This window comes from Eptesicus fuscus, chromosome 7 (assembly GCF_027574615.1).
Source record: "Eptesicus fuscus isolate TK198812 chromosome 7, DD_ASM_mEF_20220401, whole genome shotgun sequence".
Taxonomy (NCBI): Eukaryota; Metazoa; Chordata; class Mammalia; order Chiroptera; family Vespertilionidae; genus Eptesicus; species Eptesicus fuscus.
Window position 1 is genome coordinate 63,682,872 of NC_072479.1, and position 22,046 is coordinate 63,704,917.

A 22,046-nucleotide genomic window follows, 5' to 3' on the forward strand; every position below is an offset into this window, starting at 1 on the left:
AAGATAGTTACCATATGATTTCACTTATATGTGGAATCCAAAAAACAAAATAAGCAAATGAGTAGAATAGAAACAAACTCATAGATACAGAGAACAAACTGATGATTGCCAGATGGGAGGGGAGTGAGGGAGGCTGGGTGAAAAAGGTGAAGGGATTTAGAAGTACAAATTGAGATGTGAGAGTGCTCTGGCTGCAACATTTGTCACCACATTGATCGCCAGGGTTGATTCGGCTGATCTGGCTGGTTAGGCGGGTATCTCCCTCCTCCCTCACCAATCCATGTGCATCCCTCCCTAAGCTGCATGCTTCATAGTCTAAAAGGATGACCTTCCCCCCAGAGGAGAGGACCAGTCTTCAGTCAAGGGTGATCCCCTGCTAGAACCTCCAAACAAGCTCTCAAGGAGTACAAATTGGAGAATGCAAAATAGTCATGGTGCTGTGAAGTATAGCATACGGAATATAGTCACATTACTATTGTAATAACTATGTATGGTGTCAGATGGGTATGAGATTTATCAGGATGACTTAGGAAGTCATATAATGTCTAATCACTGAGTTGTATACCTGAAACTAATATAATATTGTATGTCAACTGTAATTGAAAAAAAATTAAACAAAAAAGAATAAGATAGGATATTTTTTTCTTTTTTGTAATATACTACATTATTTCAGTATTTTGTTATAAAAACTAATTAAGCATTTTGGTCCTTCCTTGCCTTGACAATTTTTTTAACTTCATTTCTACATTGTTTTCTTCACCAATTTAAAATTCTCACCCAGGGCTTTTTCAGTTTCTTAACTACACAGAACTCTTCACGTCAAAGCCTTTATTCATTGCATTCCCTGTGCTTTTGGCCTACCTTTTCACATAGCTGTCTTGAGGTCCTGGCTTAAATATCACTTATACAGAGAAGTCTTGCCTCACCACCCAATTTAGTAGCTAATCTTGAATCACTCTCATGGTACCAGCTAGATTGTTTCTTTTCTAGCACTGTAAACCATTTTTTATTGTATACTTGCTTGGTACTTAGTAGTTTCCTCCCCCCTCAGAAAACTAGAAGCCCTGCCCTGTGAAGGTAGTAAGCATGTCTGCTTTATTCTTCAGTATATCTAGGGCTCTAGATACCAATACCTATTTTGTGAATCCTATATAATAAAAGGCTAATATGCAAATTGACCGAACAGCAGAACGACCGGTCGCTATGACACACACTGACCACCAGGGGCTCAATGCAGGAGCTGCCCCCGTGGTGGTCAGTGCACTCCCACAGGGGGAACACCGCTCAGCCAGAATCCAGGCTCACAGCTGGCGAGAACAGCAGGAGGGCAGTAAGGAGCGAGTGGTCCCTGACTGCGAGAGCCCCAGACTACAAGAGGGATGTCTGACTGCTGGCTTAGGCCTGATTCCCGCAAGCAGACATTCCCCCGAGGGGTCCCAGACTGCAAGAGGGCGCAGGCCAGGCTGAGGCCCCCCCCCCCCCCCGCATCGTCCCCCAGTGCATGAATCTCGTGCACCAGGCCTCTAGTAAATAAATAAAAGGATAAATGTGACCTAAGAGGATGCCATGGGGTAAATAAAGCTAGCCTATAATTTGCCACAAGTAACTGGACATAATTAGTTCTACTATAGTACAGACATGGAAAGTGATTGGGCCATTGAACTTCTAGTGGTACAGAAATAATAAATAAACCATACAATTATGTTTGTGTGTACCAATCAATAAGTGTGAGCATTTACTAATGGCTTAAACATTCATACTGTGCTTTCTCTCCCCCTCCCCCCTTTTTTTAGAATGGCCACATCTGTTGCTCAGTGGATCCACAGTGCCTTCAGGAACTGTGAAGTTAACTGTCTCACGGGAGATTGCTGTTCAAAGAATGTTCTTTCATTAAAAAGACCAAAAAAAATAAAATAAAAATGTTAAACCTTAAAGTGAATGGTTTGCGGGCAGCTAAGTGCAGCTTTGTTAATAGCTGAGTGAACTTTCAATTATGAAATTTGTGGAGCTTGAGAAAAATCACAAAAGAAAAATTCTTGGGGCAAAACTAGGCCAGAATTCTGCCTCTACTGTGTCTGACATCACCGTGTGGAAGAATGGGTGTGGAACACACACCGTGACTTCATGACCCCTGGATCTACAGCCTGGACCCGGCAGAGCTCTGAAAGCCTCTAGCTTCACTGGTGCAGAAAATGTTTCTCTAGATCAGAATCTTCATGAATCAGTTAGGGTCCTCACTGTCAAAAACAAAATGCCAGGCAGTGAATGAATTATATTTTCAGAAGCAAAGCAAGAAGCTATAACGTGTTATGTACAGTATACACTATGAAAAGCAACCTGACACAAGTTATTGTAATGATAAAAATAATGCACAGGCATGGTTACTTAATATTTTCTAACAGGAAAAGTCACCCCTATTTCCTTGTTTTAATGCACTTCATATTATTTGGTTGAATTTGTTCAGTATAAGCTCGTTCTTGTGCGAAAGTAAATAAATATTTCTCTTACCTTATCACGTGTCCAAGTGTCTTGTTTAATGTGTTCCTTTTTCCCATGGATTCGTTAACATACAAATTGCTCTCTAGTTCTGCTGAAACTCCCACCATGCGATTTGCAAACTGAAAGGTGATTTTCACTAACTTATATGCCTATGTGGGGGTGGGATGAATGCCTTTATTCTACCTCTCTAATCACCTTTTCTACCTTCCTCTGCCTCCTGGGAGCTGATCTGTCTAGACCATATGAATAGGTGCTTTTGTCCTCTGGCTTCTGGTTTGGTTTGACCAGTGAAGACCACTGGCAGGATATCAGAAGGAGGTCAAGTCTGGGTATGTAGTCTGCAGGCTGTCTTCCTGTCAGGTCACTCTCATGAGTAGCTGTGTCACCTTACTGAAGGCTGCACCCCCAGACAGGTGGCCCTCTCTGTTTAGCTGCCCTCTCCCGGGTCCGATCACTTCCATTTGCTTCTTGTGGCTTAGGGATAGGAACAACGCTGGCCGTTTTTGTCCTCAGGAGGTACCTGCTCTATTTCTTGTTGGTTTCTTATTTTCTGTCACATCTTTATAAATGGTCCCTTTGTTAAACTCTGGTAAATTGGCACGCTTGAGTCTGCCATCTGCTTCCTGCCAGGACTCTAACTGATACACACAGGAGGAGAAGAGGGGAGGAGGGGAGGAGGGGAGGAGGGGAGAGGAGAGGGCTGGGAAGGTCTTCAAGAATTGGTCATTCACACTTTAATATAAAAATGTAAAGAATCCCAATGTGAGGAGGAATTATTATATTACATGTTAAATTGTTGATGTACTAGAATCTCAGGAAGAAAGAAGTAAACTGCCCGATACCCAATATTGCCCTATTCATGTATTGCTTTAGGGTGAAAGGAAATAAAAATATCAAATTAAATTTTAGTTGCATAGACTTTTTCTTTTTAAAATATATTTTTATTGATTTCAGAGAAGAAGGGAGAGGGAGAGAGAGAGACATCGGCTGCCTCCTGCATGCCTCCTACTGGGGATGGAGCCTGACACCCAGGCATGTGCCCTGACCAGGAATCAAACCATGACCTCCTATTTCATAGTTCGACGCTCAACCACTGAGCCACACCAGATGGGAGAGAATTTTTCTTTAAAGAAAAAAATGAAAATGGATAGGATATGACAAACCCAAGCCATAGAAATGGTAAAGTGATGTTTAACTATCCCTTCATCATTGCTATGGAAACAATCTGACATGAGCTGAGCTGAAGGATAATTTATAAATATCTTAATACTTTGGCATGTATAATAGTCATTGAATGTATGAATTCAAATATGTCTCTATATTCCCTAAATTTATCATAAATGAATTTTTTCTTCAGCCTTTTTATATATAAAAATTTAAAATTTCAGCAGAGCGTAAGGTTTATTTTTATCACATGTTATTTACTATGGTAAATAACAATACTCTCCAAGAGGGTATTAATTTGAAGTTTTCCCATGTGATTATTATTTTTGTATATAGGTTTGAAATTTCATATTAAATCTTCCTGAAAATTAATATATGTTTGCATTTATGAGGGGAGTAAGAAATAGTACACACACACACACACACACACACACACACACACACACTATCTACACCATATAGTTGTATATATTCATCATCTAGATATTATATGCCTTTTGAAAGAAGAAGCAAGGCTGAAATTGCATATTATCAGTGCGTTATAAATCTTTGCAGCGCTCTGAGCACTTTTGTGGTTTGCAGACCTTTATTTCTATAGACTGCTAAAAGAAAATAAACTCTCATAACATTGAGAAGAAAAGAGAAGGAAGAATATAAGATTATGTTCTTCCAAGGACCATTAAAGCAATAAATGTGTTTAGATTGAATTTTTTTCCCTTCAAGGTTTATCCCATAAATAATAGATTCCCAGGAGAATTACTGTTTATCCCGACAAGCAGTAATCAATTGCTCCTTAAAAACTTTGTTCCTTGAAAAAGAGGTGGTTAGTACCCTATTTTTTACTCTGGAGGTAATTGGCAAAATGCCATGGTTGAATTATGCCAGTGTTATGGGAAAATGAGAGCTAAGAAGCATGAATTTAATGTGAGGGTGCTTGGCTCTTTTAAGAGCAGCCCTTGGTTGAAACAGTGTTTATTATATTTCCTTTATTTCCCTTTCTGAATAAAAAGGCACAAAAACATTTAAGTGTGATTCTTTGGTAATTCATATATGGTAACCCATATCTCTCTCTCAAAAGACTGCCATATTGCTTCTTCCCTTTACCTTTTGCGCTGATAAAGAGAATGATGGGTTTGTCTGATTAACACTGCAATATCATGGAACTCCTTTCATCCCCCCAATAACTTGGTTAACTATAACCAAAGTTGAGATCCCCTATAATTAAGGTGACCAGATTTTAACATTGGTAAAGCAGGACACCATTGACCGGGGGGCGGGGGGGGGAGGTTCTTTTTTTAAAAAAATATATTTTATTGATTTTTTTACAGAGAGGGATAGAGAGTTAGAAACATCGATGAGAGAGAAACATCGATCAGCTGCCTCTTGCACACCCCCTACTGGGGATGTGCCCGCAACCAAAGTACATGCCCTTGACCAGAATCAAACCTGGGACCCTTGAGTCCACAGGCCAACACTCTATCCACTGAGCCAAACTGGTTTTGGCCTGGGGGGGTGGGGGGGGGGGTTCTTGATTAAAAATTTGGTCTATATTGTAATCGCTTTTGGTTTTTTTTAATAAAAGGAAATTCACTTCTTAGATCATCGTTGAACTTGCATTCTCTTTTCTTACTCATTATGTTAAAAATCTAAAAAAAATAATTTAAAATTATATTATAAACTAGAGGCCTGGTGCACAAAATTCGTGCATGGGGGGGAGGCGTCCCCTCAGCCCAGCCTGCACCCTCTCCAATCTTGGACATCCCTCTCACAATCTGGGACCGCTGGCTCCTAACTGCTCACCTGCCTGCCTGCCTGATCACCCTAACTGTCTCCCCCTGCCAGCCTGATCACCTCTAACCACCTCTGCCTGCTGGCCTGGTCGCCCCTTATTGCTCCCTGCCCCCCTCCCCCCAGACGGTCTGGTTGCCCCTTACTGCCCCTCTGCTGGCCTGGTCACCCCCAACTGCCGCCCTGCTGGCCTTGTCTCCCCCAACTGCCCCCCCCCCGCCAGCCTGGTTGCCCCCAACTGGCCCCCTGTTGACCTGGTCACCCTCTAACCCCCCCTGCCAGCCTGGTTGCCCCCAAATGCCCCCCCTGATGGCCTGGTCACCCCCAACTGCCCCCCCGGCCAGCTGGTTGCCCTACGCATCCTGCTGTTCTGTCATTTGGTCATCCCTCACCAACGCCCCTGCTGGCCTGGTTGTAAACAGCCATCTTGTGAGGGTGTGAGGGTCAATTTTCATATTACCTCTTTATTATATAGGATTATTATATACATATTGCTTAAAAACACAGTAAGTAGGTACATAATTACATGAACATATTTTATTGTTAGTTTATAAATTAAATTAATTTGATTGTTATAAAGTAACTATATTTAAAAAATTATTTTAATCCTATATTTCTTTCGAAATAATAACAATACTAACTTGTATTATTTTTCCCCTGAATTTGCTGTAACGTAAGTCGTAAGTGTCACTTTCAAGGCCAGTGCTAGACTTTTTGCCACCACTATAAAATATAAATAATACGAGTACTGTCTGCTAAATTCAATAAAATTTATGTATTTATGAAATAAATAAATAAATTACTTACCTAAATTATCTGAATAGCTGGTTTGTAATGACATCACTTGTTTAACTAGCTTACTAGCACGCAGTACGATGTGTATCGTCTGAGAGACAGTTACAAAATGTTTTCGTTGTTGCCAATCCCAAAAAATGCCATTGTTCATTAAGTCCAAACAATGGTGGTCGAATTCTAACAACTGATCAACAATGCGAACTTTGATAAGCAGTTCTCAATAATCAGTTCTCAACAATTATTTGCTATTATTAAAGTTTAACATTATAAAATTAATAAAAATAATATACAACTCATATCCTGGCTAAATAGCCACATGGCCGCCGAAAACCGTATATTCCCTTCCGGTTCTCCTGCTGTTCCCTAGCTTGTCGTGCATTCTTTCCAAAAATCGGGACTTTTTTAAAACGCCGCGGGACGCGGGACAAATTGTTAAAAATCGGGACTGTCCCGCCAAAAGCGGGATGTCTGGTCACCTTACCTATAATAGCTTTTAAAAAATAAACGGGTCCGGCCGGTGTGGCTGGGTGGTTGAGTATTGACCTATGAGCCAGGGGGTCAAGGTTCCATTCCCAGTCAGGGCATATGCCTGGGTTGTGGGCTCAATCCCCAGTAGGGGCCGTGCAGGAGGCAGCATATCAATGATTCTATTTCATCATTGATGTTTCTATCTCTCTCTCCATCTCTCTGAAATCAATAATATATATATAAACAAGTGATGTTCATTATATGTATACACACACACACACACACACACACATAATGAACGGTATATTACAGCTCTAAAACAGCAATCAATACTCTGAGTACTGGAGTAGCAGAGGTTATCCAGTTGAACAATGCTGAGGTTACATGTACTGAATAAAAAATAAGCTTCAATTCACTAAGCATTACCTCAGCTATCAAAGTCAACATTGCTGCCTACTTAGGAATTCCTCTGAAGGTCAGCAGGTCCCACAAAACACCTTCAAGTCCTGGTGCTCTAGCGCTAAGCATTGATGAGAATAACTTTTATTTATTTTTTTTTTTCTTTTTAGCAAACCTTAGGTTTTTAAATGTGAACGTTAGTGGTACAGTAGTAAACTGAGCTTTGAGAGATTCCTGCCGAAAGGATGCTGAAGGCAGCAAGTGAACGCTGCGCTCTGTATGCCCCGCATTCACTGTGGAGCCTGATGAGGTTGGCTCATTGTGTTCTTACTGACCTTTCATTACAATGTACTGTTTCCTGACCTAGAATTCAATATCTCCCATAAAGGAATTGTCACCTCCTTGCAGAGTAATTGCCCTTACTTAATAGACCTGCCGGTAGAAAGGCAGGAATGCTTTGAACTGTAGTGGCTCTGGAACTGAAGCAAACTAAATTGTCCAAGAATAGGACGATTTGGGGAGATTTCAATATGATAATCTGAGTTGCATTTTCCTGTGTACCTTGTACTGGCCAGGAAGCTGGGGCAGCTCTTCCAAACCTCCTGTCTTTGTACAAGGATCAAATTCTTGTTCATAGAGACAGTTTGAGTGACAGATTCTGAAATTCTCTCTTATTGTGAATGACAAATGACATAATATATTACTGTCACCACCAAAATATTGCATTTAAAACATGCTTTCCTATTTATCTCCAGCATTAGTTGTTTTAAAATAACACTCTGGAATGAGTGTGACTATATGGTAGGAGTAGAGATGATAAGTTAATTTTTGAGCAATTTTCTTTCTTTTTCATAAAAACAGAATTCTAAATAGGGAAAACATAGAAAATATAAATTTCTAAAGTATATATAAAGAATCCAGGAATAACTCTATCAAGAGAAATGCATGGCCTTAAGGAGAAAAATAGCAAACCTCATTGAACAAGTACTTTTTGAGGACCTACCATGTACCAGGCGTGGTTGTAGGCACCATGTGAAGAGCTTACACAATGAACCAATTTCCTTGCAACAGTCAGTGCACTACAGCGCCAGAGCGCCCAGGTACTGCAGTGAATAAAGTATGAACAAAGCATAAACACTTCTCATGGAGTTCATATCCTGATGGGGGAAAAAAAGTTAACAAATACACAGATGCCATGTCGGGTGGGGGTAAATGCTATCCATAAAAATTAATCTGGGTTATAGTAGTGACACGGACAAGGGTGACAGTTTAGATAGAATGGGCAGGAAGTCCTCTCTAAGATAAAGTGACATTGGAGCAGATACTTGAGTGAAGTGAGGGGTGAGCCATCTGCATACCTGGAAGGAGAGAATTATATGCAGAGGGAAGTGGTGTGTGAACAGGTTCAAGATAGGAGTATGGCTTTATGCGACTTGAGTGAAGTGAGCAAGCGACACTCACAGAAGATGTGGTTAGAGGAGTGGCTGGCGAGCACATTATTCCTAGGCCAGGGTGAGAGACCCCTGTTTTTATCCTCAGTGAGACGGGAGTCCTTGGAGATTAATCTGATTGACAGTTAAAGGGAGCACTCTTGCCACTGTGTGGGGAATAGACAGGTGAGTCAGGGGAGGGATGGGAGGATGGTGAGTATACAAACAGGAGGTAAATTTATACTGCAGAATTTTGTACAAGATACTAAAGATTTGGACTAGGATGGTAATAACGAGGATAAAACTGAGAGTCAAAGGGACTTAATATTACAGAAGATCCAATTACATGGAAAAATGAGTAGGAAGACTAAATATCATCAAAATGTCAATTATCTCCAGTAGTTCTAATAAGGGGAAAAAGTTATTTTAAGGTAATCTTAAACTATTATAGAAAAGCAGAGTATTTTGAAGAGTTATATTAGGGAGCAGAGGAGACTTGTTCTACCATATATTAAGATGGTATAAAGCTATAGGAATTGATTCTTTTGCTATAGGAATAAACAAAATAGATGACAGGCATGTGTGTGTGTGTGTGTGTGTGTGTGTGTGTGTATACACATGTATATGTGTGTATACACATATATATATGTGCATATATATATATATATATATATATATATATATATATATATTAACATTAAGACCTCAGAAATGATCCCATGCACTTATGGATACATGAGATGTTTCAGTGATTACAGTGAAGAAGTGGGCCTATGGAAATGGTTATGGAGGAAAAAATATATAAAAATGTATAATTAGCCCAGCTGGCATGTCTCAGTGCTTGAACGTCGACCTATAAACCAGGAGGTAATGGTTCAATTCCTTGTCCAGACACATGCCCAGGTTGTGTGCTCGATCCCCAGTGTGGGCTGTGCAGGAGGCAACTCATCAGTGATTCTCTCTCATCATTGATGTTCCTATCGCTCTCTCTCCCTCTCCCTTCCTCTCTGAAATCAATAAAATATAATTTAAAAATGTATAAGTATTTCATACAAGTCAATTATACAAAGATTAAAGACCTAATTATGAAAAGCAAAATAAAGTTATGAGAAATTTTAGGAGAATGCTTTTTTGTTTTAATACTTACCCAAGGATATTTCTTAATTGATTTTAGAGAGAGAGAAACATCAATTGGTTGTCTCAGATACACTCCCTGCCTGGGTATTGAACCTGCAACCTAGATATTTGCCCTGACTGGGAATTGAAATCACAACCTTTTGGTGTATGGGATGATGCTTCAACCAACTGAGTCACCTGGCCAGGGCTAGAAGAATGCTTTTTGTCCTCAAGATATTTTAAAATAGACTCAAAAAACATATATAATAAAATTATAGTTAAATTCTATTATAGGAAATATATGAAAATACAGGCCAGAGACTAGAAAAGTATTATATATGGCATTGTATGTCATCACAAAAGATTGGTTACCAGAATATATATTTTAAAACCCCTAAAAAGGAGACAAGAATCAAGTATCCAATAGAAAAATGCTAAAGACATACACAAGTATTCCTCAAGAAAGAAAACCCAAAACAACTAATAGACATGATAATTTGCTTGGGATCTCTCAAGTAAGTTTATATGAAAACCCTCTCTCTATATATAAAACGCCAGCTACCGGAACGCCATAAGGACCACAATGACCAGTCACTATGACACCCACTGCGGCCAGCAAACTGGCTTGATCAGGGGGTGGGGCCGGCCAGCCAACCTCCAGCGGCCCCTCCCCCCAGCCCGTCCTGCCCCTGATCAGCCTCCCCCACCCCGATTAAGGGCAGGGTAGCTGGCCCCAATCCTGATGGGCCCCCACCACCCTTATTGACTCGCAGCTCCTTCCCCTGCCCTTGATCGCCCCCCCTACCCCAATAGGGGTTGAGGTCAACCGGCCCACCACCCACATCACCTTCCCACAGCCCACCCCACCCCTGATCAGCCCCTACCACCCCAATTGGCCCGCAGCCAACTCCCCCCAGCCAGTTCCATCCCTGATCAGCCCCCCAACACCATTTGGGGCCTGGGTCAGCCAGCCCACCACCCACAGCCCCTCCCCATGGCTGGCCCTGCCCCCAATCAGCCCCCCCACCCCAATAAGGGGCAGGGCCTGCCAGCCAATCACCTGTGGCCCCTCCCCCCAGCTGGCCTGGCCCTAATCGGGCCCCAATCAGGTGGGCTGACCAACCTCCCATAGTCTCCTCCGGACAGGCCCAGTCCTGATCCGTCCTGATTATGGCTGGGCCGGCCAGACCCCACCCATGCATGAATTCGTGCACTGGGCCTCTTGTCTACAATAATAAAAGCATAATATGCTAATTAGACCAGACAGCCAAATGGCCTTCTGGACATCATTTCGGACATCCTTCTAGATGAAGCCACGGCAGCAGGGGCCAAGGCAGAGATGGTTAGGGGCGATCAGGCAGGCAGGTGAGCAGTTAGGGGCAATCAGGCAGGCAGGCAGAGTGGTTAGGGGTGATCAGGCAGGCAGGCGAGCGGTTAGGAGCCAGCAGTCCCAGATTGTGAGAGGGATGTCTGACTGCCGATTTAGGCCCTGCATGATTGGGCCTAAACCGGCAGTTGGACATCCCCTGAGGGGTCCCAAATTGTGAGAGGGTGCAGGCTGGGCTTAGGGACCCCCTCCCATGCCTGTCGAATTTCATGCACCAGGCCTGTAGTATGATAATATTGAAAAAAAAATGACTGAATTAAAAAGTAGGATAACACCAATTGTGGGAGAGGATGTGAAGCAACAGGAACTTGCACACCAGTAGTGGGATTGTACATCACACACGCTCCCAAACAACTGTGGAGTGCAGTTTTGCAATATCTAAATTTGCAGTCCAAGCATCCATCAGTAGATGAGTGAATAAAAAAGCTTAGATACATTTACACAATAGAATACTACTCTGCCATAAAAAGGAAGAAAATTTTACCCTTTGCAACAGCATGGATGGACCTGGAGAACATTATGCTAAGTGAAATAAGCCAGTCAAAGAAAGACAAGTACCATATGATTTCACTCTTATGTGGAATTTACTGAACAAACTGAACTTCCAAGCAAAAGAGAGACAGGCTAATAGATAGAGAGCAGGAAGACAGGTCTGATATTCATGGGGAGGGAGTTGGGGGAAAAGGGTGGGGGAGGGATTGAGCAAAATAGAAAAAAAGAGAACTCATGGACATGGACAACAGTATGGTAATTGCGGGGAGTGGTGCGGGGTGGAGATGCAAGAGTGTATAAAGGGGATAAATGGTGATGGAAAAAATATTTAAATTAAATTTAAAAAAGAATTAGAGGATGCACACCCCTTGTGACCCAGCATGTACCCCTCAGTGTATGATGTAGAGATGCACTGTCCAATACAGTAGCCACCAGTGGCTATATAAATTTAAAATAATTAAAATGGAATTGCAATTTAGTTCCTCAGTTGCATGAACACCTTTCAAGGGTCAACTAGCTAGTGGCTATTATATTTGATAGTGCAATGACATTTTTTCATTGTAGAAATTCTATTGAATAACATTGATCTATAGAAATTCTCATACACATGTACAAAAAGACACATAAAAGATATTAATTGTGTTTTCACTTCTACTTCTATTCTAATGCTAAGCCAGTTAGTTTTTCATGTGTGTGTATGGAAGTTACAAGATTTGTGGAAGCAAGCTTTTCAAAAATTATACATGGTAATGCCAGGTATAAAAGGTCTCCATTCCTAATTATTTAAATAAATACAGCTCCACTTTTTTAAATGACAAAATAGTAAAGAAAAAAAATTATAATCTCACCACCTTTGCTACTATTTTTCTTAGCTCATGTTTACATATCTCTTACATTGTTGCAGTCACATTATAGTTTTTATTTCTAACTTTTGCATAGCATTTTGGTATAAACAATGTGTATATCTTTAGGTGTTCATGGAATTTTAATGACTGGTAAATATTTCATTGATTTGTTGGAAATATAATTTATTTCCTTCTTAGTTTTTCACTGTTGTGGATGCTGCTGCAATCAAACCATGTAAGTTATTTCCTTACACTGTATTATCAAGAGTAGATTTAATGAAGCAAGTTATGAACAGGTCTAATGATGGGGTTTAGCTTGTTTTATTGCTTTTCTAAAGGCTGTGCCGATGAACAATGCCACTGGCAATGTATGGAATTATTTTTCAAACAACCTTGCCATCATTGCATATTATAAATTTAATTTTATTGTTCAATAGTGTTTCCTTATTAAGTATAAAATGGTATGCTACTGTTGACTTTAATTTCTTTAAATAACTGAGGTTAAACTTATGTAGGTTCTCATTTTCTACTTATCTTCTTCGTTAATATATGTCTGTGCTTTGATGTTTTGCTTATAAGTCAGAATAAAAATATTTATATGTAATTGTTAGAAATCTTTTGACATATTTACCAATGTTTTCCTCAATATATTAAATTATTTTAATAGCTTATTTCTTCTCATTTTTATCATAGAGAATTGTCATATGTATCATTAATGGTTACTTTTATAACCTCTTTATTTCTTTAAAAGTCAGATTATTATATCTCCAAATAACTGCACATGCCAAAAATGAGAAACTTACCTCCTCCAGAAACCATCCATCCCAGTTTTGGAATCCTCTAAGTTCTTCAGAACATCCGCTGAAATCTATTTACCTTAAATTTCAACAATTTATGTCATGTTCATTCTAGTTCTACTCATTGGGCCATTTTCTCAAACCTCCCTACAAGTAGCCGGCTAGAACCCTCTTCCTCCACGATGAAATTTCTCTAAGTCGTTTAGCCTGTCCTCATAAAAGAGCTCAGATGCTCCCTTCCAGATGTTCTCCAGTCGTTTGTGTGCCTGTGGATGTCAAGCCTGGAACCGAACTCCAAACCCCTTCAGCCAAAGCCACACTGGGCTCAGGACCTGTGACTGCACACTGGGACTCCTTTACTGGAGTTCTCTATCTTATCGAGAAGATAAAAATTTTCTCCCAGTTCACCAAATGATCTCTTCTGATATATTTGAAATATGTAAAAATTTTAAAATGCTAAGTAAGAGAACATTTATATTCAAATTATATTCTCCCAAGTGTGTTTATGAAATCATCTTTCTAAGACCATATTCAATGCTGTGTAGAATCGCATTCTGTTCAGTGATATATTACTATTCCTCAATGGCATGTATTTTCTACTTCAAATTGAATTTTTCTAGTAATTGTGCTTTACGTGTGTAGTAAATACATTCCTCAGTACAGATCTGCGTTCACCATCTCATCATCTCTAAATGGTATTCCGAAGGAACGTGGCTTTGCCTTGCTGTGAATAAAACAGCTTGATTATATTTCAGTAACTTGAATTATTTTAACTGTGCAGCAAAGCCAACAGGAACAGAGCTGTACCACTTTGGTTACATTCTCACTCTCCACAGAGCAGGACACAAGTCAAACACCTTGTTGAGTGATGATTAACAATGAAGACAGTTATTGCATTGAGACATTTGACATGTGTTTTCTGAAGGTTACTTTGTTATTCTGTATGTGACTGTTAGCCATCCCAGAGTTTTGTTTCACCTCCTTTTAAAAAAAAATGTGAAAGGGGCGGAGGATGGGGGGGGGGGGGGCGGGAATCTGGAAGGCTGGTCAACCTTAATTGCTCTGAAAGGTCAGGGCTAATCACTCATTGTTTGGCTGAGACATTGGTAGTTGAAGCAGCCTCCACCTGTTAGTCTTATGATTGGCTATTATTGGAATTTCCTGCCTGAGGGATATGGGTGTATCCCATAATCTTAATAAAAGGGATGGCAAAGCCAAAGCGAGGAGTAGTGCTTATACTTTAGCTTTTATCAAACATGAACTGTCTTGTTAATGTGTTAGTTTATGTATTTTTTTAATTACATTTTAAAAAATTTACTCTCTTTACTATTAATCTCACTGCTTGATAACCATCACATTATCATTGTTCTGATGAAGGGGAAGACAACTACTTAAGCAGAATCTTTTTGAATGCTGTTTGAGCAAAAATCATAGGGATGGGGCTGAGCATGGAAACAATGAAGAGTGTGGCAGCCTCTTAGCTGGTGGCTGCTGCTGCTGCTTCTTCTTCTTCTTGTTATTTTTATAATTTCCATAACATAGGATAGCTTTCCCCTATTCTTAACAAACCACATTTGTCCGCAAACATTTAGATCAAATGTTAAATCTGTATTCTTCCTTGAATTTCCAGTACATTATTCTCCCCCTCCTCCTGATTACCTTTCACTTAATTTGTCAATCCTGCTGAACACATCTGAGAGCAGGATTCATGTCTTACTTGTCTCTTAACTTCTACATAGTGCAGTGGAAGGCTAGTGTAGAATACAATCTCTATTAATAATTTTTATGTTCTAGATTTTAATTGAGGTATAATTGACAAAAATGTAATATAAAGTGTTCATCGTGATGATTTGGTGTATATTGTTACATCACTATCTATATATATAAAACCCTGATATGCAAATAGACCGAACGGCAGAACAACCGAACAACCAGTCGCTATGACATGCACTGACCACCAGGGGATGCGTGCGGAACATGGCGGGTGTTGGAAGCAGGCAGCAGAGCGCAGAATATGGTGTGTATCGGCCACAGAGGGATGGTGGAGCAGGTGACTGGGGGCGCCAGACCAAGGTGGGGTGCCGGTCACTGTCATCAGTGTGAGCCTCTGGTGGTTACTGAAAATTCTTTGCTCCCACGTGCCACGGTCCCGCTGGGTGCTCGCACCTGTTGCCAGTGCCCTCACCTGCTTCCAGCCCCGATCGCCCCTGAGGGCTTCCCCACCTCTCCCTGCTCCTAAAAGGTGATCAGGCAGCAGCTGCCGCTCACACCTGCTGATGGTGCTGGCCACATCACTCCACACTGTCAGCGGGTGCCAGCGGGGCCAGTGCTGTCAGCGTGTGGGAGTGGAGGTGGTGGGAACGGGGCTGCTGGCAGATAGGTGACCGGAGCCATGGTGAGAGGGGCCGGGTGGGGGCACAGAGGATGGGCTGAGAACCGCCCCTGTGCCCACCACAGCCTTGTGGCCCACAGTTCCTTTCAAGGTGCAGGAATTCATGCACTGGGCCCCTAATATATATATCTGGCCATTCAGGCCCGGTGCATGAATCCGTGCATGGGTGGGGTCCAGTCAGCCTGGCCAGGGGGAGGGGACATGGGCAGTTAGCCGGCCCCCCTGCTGGTTGAACTCCTGGTCAAGGGGACAATTTGCATATTAGCCTTTTGTTATATAGGACTAGAGGCCTGGTGCACGAAATTCGTGCACGGGGCGGGGGGAGGGGTGTCTTTCAGCCCAACCTGCACCCTCTCCAATCTGGGACCCCTTGGGGGATGTCTGACTGCCTGTTTAGGCCCGATCCATGGATCGGGCCTAAACAGGCAGTCAGACATCCCTTTCACAATCTAGGACTGCTGGTTCCCAACTACTCGCCTGCTTGCCCCCATCACCCCACTGCTGCTGCCACTGCTGGCCACCACAGCTGCCAAGGTTTTTTCATCAACATGGACTCCAGTCCCTTCACCACAAAAAAAATGACAACGTTCCTTAGGCATTTTCAAGATGTGTCTTTCATAGGCTATGACCTTTCTTTCTTTTTTTTTTTATCCTTACCTGAGGATATTTTTTCCATTGATTTTTAGAGAGCATAGAAGAGAGAGGGAAAGACAGAGAGAAACATCAATAAACTTTGATTGGTTGCCTCCTGCATGAGCCCTGACCTGGGCCCCGGCCAGGGAGGAGACTGCAACCTAGGTACATGCCCTTGACCAGAATCAAACCCAGATCCTACAGTCAGCAGGCCAAGGATCTATCCACTGAGCCAAACTGGCTAGGGCAGGATATGACATTTCTTAGCCCCTCCAGCAGCGGACCTTCATTCTTTCCTCCAAGAGTGAGGTGGAAAAACCCTAGATCACCTTCTTGGATTATTATTACACAAGTTACCAAGAACACTATGAGTGACATAAAGGGAACTTAGCTAATGAGCGGTCAGAAAAGGTGTTTCCTCTGCAGCTCACATGCAGAGGCGGGACTGCCAGTGTGCCCCGGCGAGCAGGTAGGCCTACCCTGCTCCCCGCTCTCTTCGGGCAGGCCGGCCTGCTCGCCGTGGGCCATGTTCTGTGGGCCCTGCTCCTCCTGAGCCAGTCATGACTGCATCCCAGGTAATTTGCATATTACCTCTTTATATATTTTTATATATATATATAGAGAGAGATAGATAGTCACTGAAACTATACAAATACTGAGGAGTTAATTAGGAAAATAAATAAAATCAAAGAAAGTTCACCATAGAAGCCAATGCATAGCTAATCCTGATACAAGTTTGCTATTTCCAAAACAAAGCAAAGAAATTAAAGTTGTTCCTAAGCTTTAAACCAACTCCCAAGGCGACAATGAAAAGGATGATCAGCACAAGCAAAGAGTGACAACGCCCATTTAAAGGAGGAGCTCTCCTGAGGTCTGGCCAACTCACGTGCCACGCTCAGGTGCTCTTTGGAGAGAAAGGGTAACATCTGCCTGGTTTCTTTTCTCTGTTGCCTTCTGGATCCTGCAGCTGTTGATCTGACTTCCTAACCAATCTCATTCATGGGAGAATCTGAGAAGATATTTTAAGAGTTTCACCCCAATTCCGTGGGACATGACATCTAGTGACTCTTGTTCCTCATCTGGGTCTAAATTTTGGTTTATTTTCTCCTAAGTTATTAAAATGCCTGTCTTATACTAGTACCTTAATTCCTGTGTCATTCTTTGTAGTATCTTCTCAGAGTCTTTAGATTTGGAACCTTCAATAATTGTTTGTTCAAATCTCCTCTCAAGGACTAGAATCTGAGACTACATAGAAAGCTGCCCAATCAACGCCAAATTGGACTATGCCATGAATGAGAAATAAAATTTAATTGTTATCCTACTGATGTTTTAATGCTGTTTGCTACAGCACTTACTAGTAGCCTAACTAATGCCTACATTTTCCAGTGGAAATTGAACGTGGCTTATGAGGAGGAAGGTAATCGGCAGACTGAAAATCAGGAAAACATTATGCTACGGAAAAACATTTGCAAAACATCTGTTGCCAGCAATAATTCAATAGGCAGACCATGTGCTTACTGAATTGTAGCCCTAGGGAAAAGGGTTGGAAAACAAGGTTAGTCGTCCAGCCTAACTAGTGTTGTCTGCTTTCGGCAGGTTTTATAAGAAAGAAATGAGCTCAGGAAAGAGTTGGCCACTTTGCAAGCAGAAATAAGAGGGAATAGAAAGAGTCTAAAAATGTGGACCATCAAAGGGTTGGACATGTCTGTGCCTTCTAGATCCCAAATAGTAAGTGATATGATTGAGAAAGGCTTTAAGTCATCAAAAACTGTTGAATTAACTGATTAGCCACCATTAAGTTAAGAGAAAACAAATGGGGGAACGAGATAATAAAATCAAGCTAATTTGAAAGCAATGCCTGGAAAGCATTTTTGGGTGTGGTGGTAAGCACATGGCACTTATTGTAAGCAAATAAATCTGCAGCTTTGTTCATGAGGAAATTGCATGGCACATAAAACCATGAGGGTGGTCTCTGGGAGCCTGTAATTAAAGAGCATTCACATAATCTTTAGAATGGCAGTGGTCTGTCAAAGCTCTCTAGTCCCAAGGAAAGCAGGCATAGCACACTTCAGATGTGTCAAGGAGAACAAGAGCTATGGAAGAACCTCCCAAGGTTTAGAGTCACAGAGCCGCAGAGAATACTGTGCTAGTGTTCCTTCCAGAGAGCTGAATCAGAAAACAATCAGTGCGCCTCCTCTGCTCTCTGGGTAGGGAACCTTCACAGCATTTGTCCAGCTGGATTACCCTTGGCGGGTATTGGCTCTGTCTCCCTTATTTACCCTTTCCAATTGGAACTATTTGTTTCGGTGGATATCAGGGACACATTCTAAGGTCACAGGTCACAGGACTATGACCAACTCTATCTGCTATGTTGTAGAGGACATGGAAGACCTGAGACCCTGGTCTCTGAACTGGACTTTGGAAGTGAGTAAAATCTACATGTGGAAAAAAAGAGAGAAAATGAAAATTTGGTTATCAGAAGAGCAGGCTATGGTAGACATGTTAACGTTCACCAATATGCATATTCCCTTTTTTTGGACACAGAGGACTACATTTTCCAGTGTTCTTTGTAGGTCGGTATGAGCAGGCAATCAAATTCCAGCTGATGGAACGTGGGCAGAAATGAAGTAGTCTTATTCTAAGTACAGCCCATACAACCTCCTGCAGTAGAGGACTCTGAGACCCTAGAAGAAAGAAAACTGCAGGCCACAGACCAAATCCAGTTTAGTGCCTATTTTTGTACACCCATAAACTAAAATGCTTTACATTTTTAAAAGTATTTTTAAAATAAGAAAAATAATATTTCACTACATTCAAAATGATATAAAATGTAAATTGCAATATCAGAAATAAAGTTTTATTGGAACACATCCATGTTCACATTCGTTGATATATTGTCTACTAGTATATCTGTGTTTACTTTGTAATGGTGGAATTGAATAGTTGTGACATGTAGTGCTCTCACTGTGGCCCCCTGCTGACTCATTATAGTGATGCAGTTATAACTTGACAGCATTTTGACTGCCATGAATATCCCATTATTTGATTTTATTTTTCTACTATCAGAGCATTTTCATGAAATCAAAACAAAAAAGGAAGAGAAAAGTGGACTTCAAATGTCACATTTCAAAAGCACAGTGGAGCATGGATTATGCTATTATCAAATTAGGTGCCAAAGCTTTGTTGCTTTTTATACAGTGATCTTTTAACTATGATAGGCAAAATAATATCCCCCTCCCCAAAAAGATGTCCACATCCTAAATCCTGGACCCCGTGATTGTGTTGTCTTATATGTCAAAGGCGACTTTGCAGATGTGACTAAGTTAAGGATCTAAAGATGAACAGATAATTTTAATTTAGTCTAGACACAGGAATTTATTTACAAAAATTTAGATTAATATAATTTTATTACATTAAATGAAGAGTGTGGCAGACTGAACAAATCCTGTCACACACACACACACACACACACACACACACACACACATACACACACAATAAGTCATGTAATTAACCTTGGGAATCAGGGTATTGGGCCTCAACAAGCTCCAGTCTTTAGTTTGTGACTATTGCCCTATGTTCTAGTGGATTCCACCTAAAGTGGAATCTGGTAAGATGCACTACAACTGATGATGGTAGAAATATATGTGGAGCAGAAAAAGGGTTGGTTGGATAAGTTAACAAAGTTAGTGAAAAAAATAAAGTATTTAAAGTCTTTAGTTATTTATTGTATTATTCAAGAGCAAAAACTTTGCCAAAAATATTTGCGTCTATCATGTTATTAAAACACTAGAGACCCAGTGCATGAAAATTCATGCACTGGAGGGGGGTGTCTCTCAGCCTGGCCTGCCCCCTCTCACACTGGAAGCCCTCAGGGGCGGGAGGTGACCTGGTGATCAGGAGAAGGAGACACCCTAATCACACCTCTGCTGCTGCCACTGCTGGCAGCTCAAGCCCTGGTTACCTGAGCCTGAGGTGGCCCTGGGCGGCTGGGGGCCTGTGGGGACTGAGGGACTCTGGAGGCAGGCAAACAGAGTGGTCAGACCTGCCTAGGGGCGGGCCTGGCCATGCTGCACGCCTGTCTGCCGCCCTGCAGGGCTGAGGGGACTGGGTGCCTCCATCTTGTGGCTATGGGCGCCGCCATCTTTGAGGATGTAGCAGTCAATTAGCATATTCCCTCTTTATTGGCTGTGGGCACCGTCATCTTTGTGAGGGCATGATGGTCAATTAGCATATTCCCTCTTTATTAGATAGGATAAGTGTCAACAGTGTACTTCATTGGCTTTCATGAATGTATCCATCATTAGTTCCATAGATTTGTGTCAGGAGTAGAAACTGGACATCCTGATTGTCCTACTATATACCTCTAATGGTTTAGCAGTGTTAATGCTTTATTGTCAAAACAAATAGAGTCTAAGTTGAATTTTTTCTGATGAAAAGAAAACTCTGCTCAGTCACTGTTATAAAATACAAACTGACTTTGGATATCAGCTTTTCCGCAGAATTGATAATGTTCAGTGAATTCAAGCTAAAATTTTGAGGCAAAATGGAACTTATATGTGAAACACAAACTGGATAATATTATTTTTGTAGCTAACTTTTGAACAAGCTGTTTTATATACTTCTGCATTTTGTAAATTTAAAACAAAACCCAAAGTTTTCATTCCAACACAAATTTTCAGTGTTATATTTCCCCAGCTCAAACTGTTTCAAAAAAAAAAAAAATTGAATCTCAATACAAGTACAAAAACGTTTTCATATTTAAAAATCCATATAATTGTTCAATCAAGGACATTACTACTAATTTCAATCAGAAGTGATCAATCTGCAATGTGATGACAGGTTGAAAGGCAAAAGAAGAATCTAATAGCCCTGACCGGTTTGGCTTGGTGGATAGAGCATTGGCCTGCAGACTGAAAGGTCCCAGGTTCAATTCTGGTCAAGGGCATGTACGTTGGTTGTGGGCACATACTCAGTGGGAGGTGTGCAGGAGACGGCAGATCAATGTTTCTCTCTCATCGATGTTTCTAACACTATATCCCTCTCCCTTCCTCTCTGTAAAAAATTAATAAAAATATATTTAAAAGAAAAGAAGAAGAATCTAATAGAATACTGAAAATGCTTTGCAAGAGATAAATATGCTCAATTAAAATCAGACACTCATGGATTGATATCAACATTGGCAGAACTTATCCATGTGAAAAGATGAAATATGAAAAAATAAATCTCAAAACAGACCACTTGCACTCATTTTGATGATAGAGGAACTAATTTTAAACTTCAATTAAGCAAAAATGTATCCTCCTGACAAATTAGTTTTATTTGTCTCATTAGTAGACTTGTATTACACAATTATTATACTGTGAATTTCATCAAAATATTGTTTGCTGAAATTTGTTTTCTCTCTTGTTATGAAATGTCTTTGCTTTTTGCTTCCTGACTGGCAAAGCCTAAAATATTGACTATTTGGCCTTTACAGAAGATTATTTCAGACCCTGCTTCAGAGCAGGGGGGGCCCGGGATTTATGGAGTCTGGATTCCTAATCACTGTGTGGAATGCTGACACTGAACACTCCATTGGCTCATTGGGTGAGAAATTAGCCTTTATGTGGTAAGCCACCAAGATTTGTCAGTTGTCTGTTAAAACAGCTTGTGTCACTTCTCATGACTAAAGTAACCTTTTAATGATAGGATTAAAATTCATATATAAGGAAGCTTCAGAAACTACATTTTTGTAGGAAATACTAAGTCATTTTTTAAATATATGTTCTTTTTCCTTTTTATTGAATTTATTGGGGTGACACTGGTTCACAAAATTATACTGGTTTCAGGTGCACAATT

At 41.0% G+C, this 22,046-nt stretch overlaps 1 protein-coding gene across 1 annotated transcript in view; it reads left to right on the top strand.

The window, feature by feature from the left end:
* The window catches only part of NELL2 (neural EGFL like 2), a 366,183-nt gene extending 363,687 nt beyond the window's left edge, over positions 1–2,496 (top strand). The window contains exon 21 of the mRNA XM_054719142.1: positions 1,794–2,496. Within this exon, the coding sequence (XP_054575117.1) occupies positions 1,794–1,844 (51 nt within the window). The 3' untranslated portion in view covers positions 1,845–2,496. The remainder of the gene's footprint in view (positions 1–1,793) is intronic.
* The last annotated feature ends 19,550 nt before the right edge of the window (positions 2,497–22,046 follow it).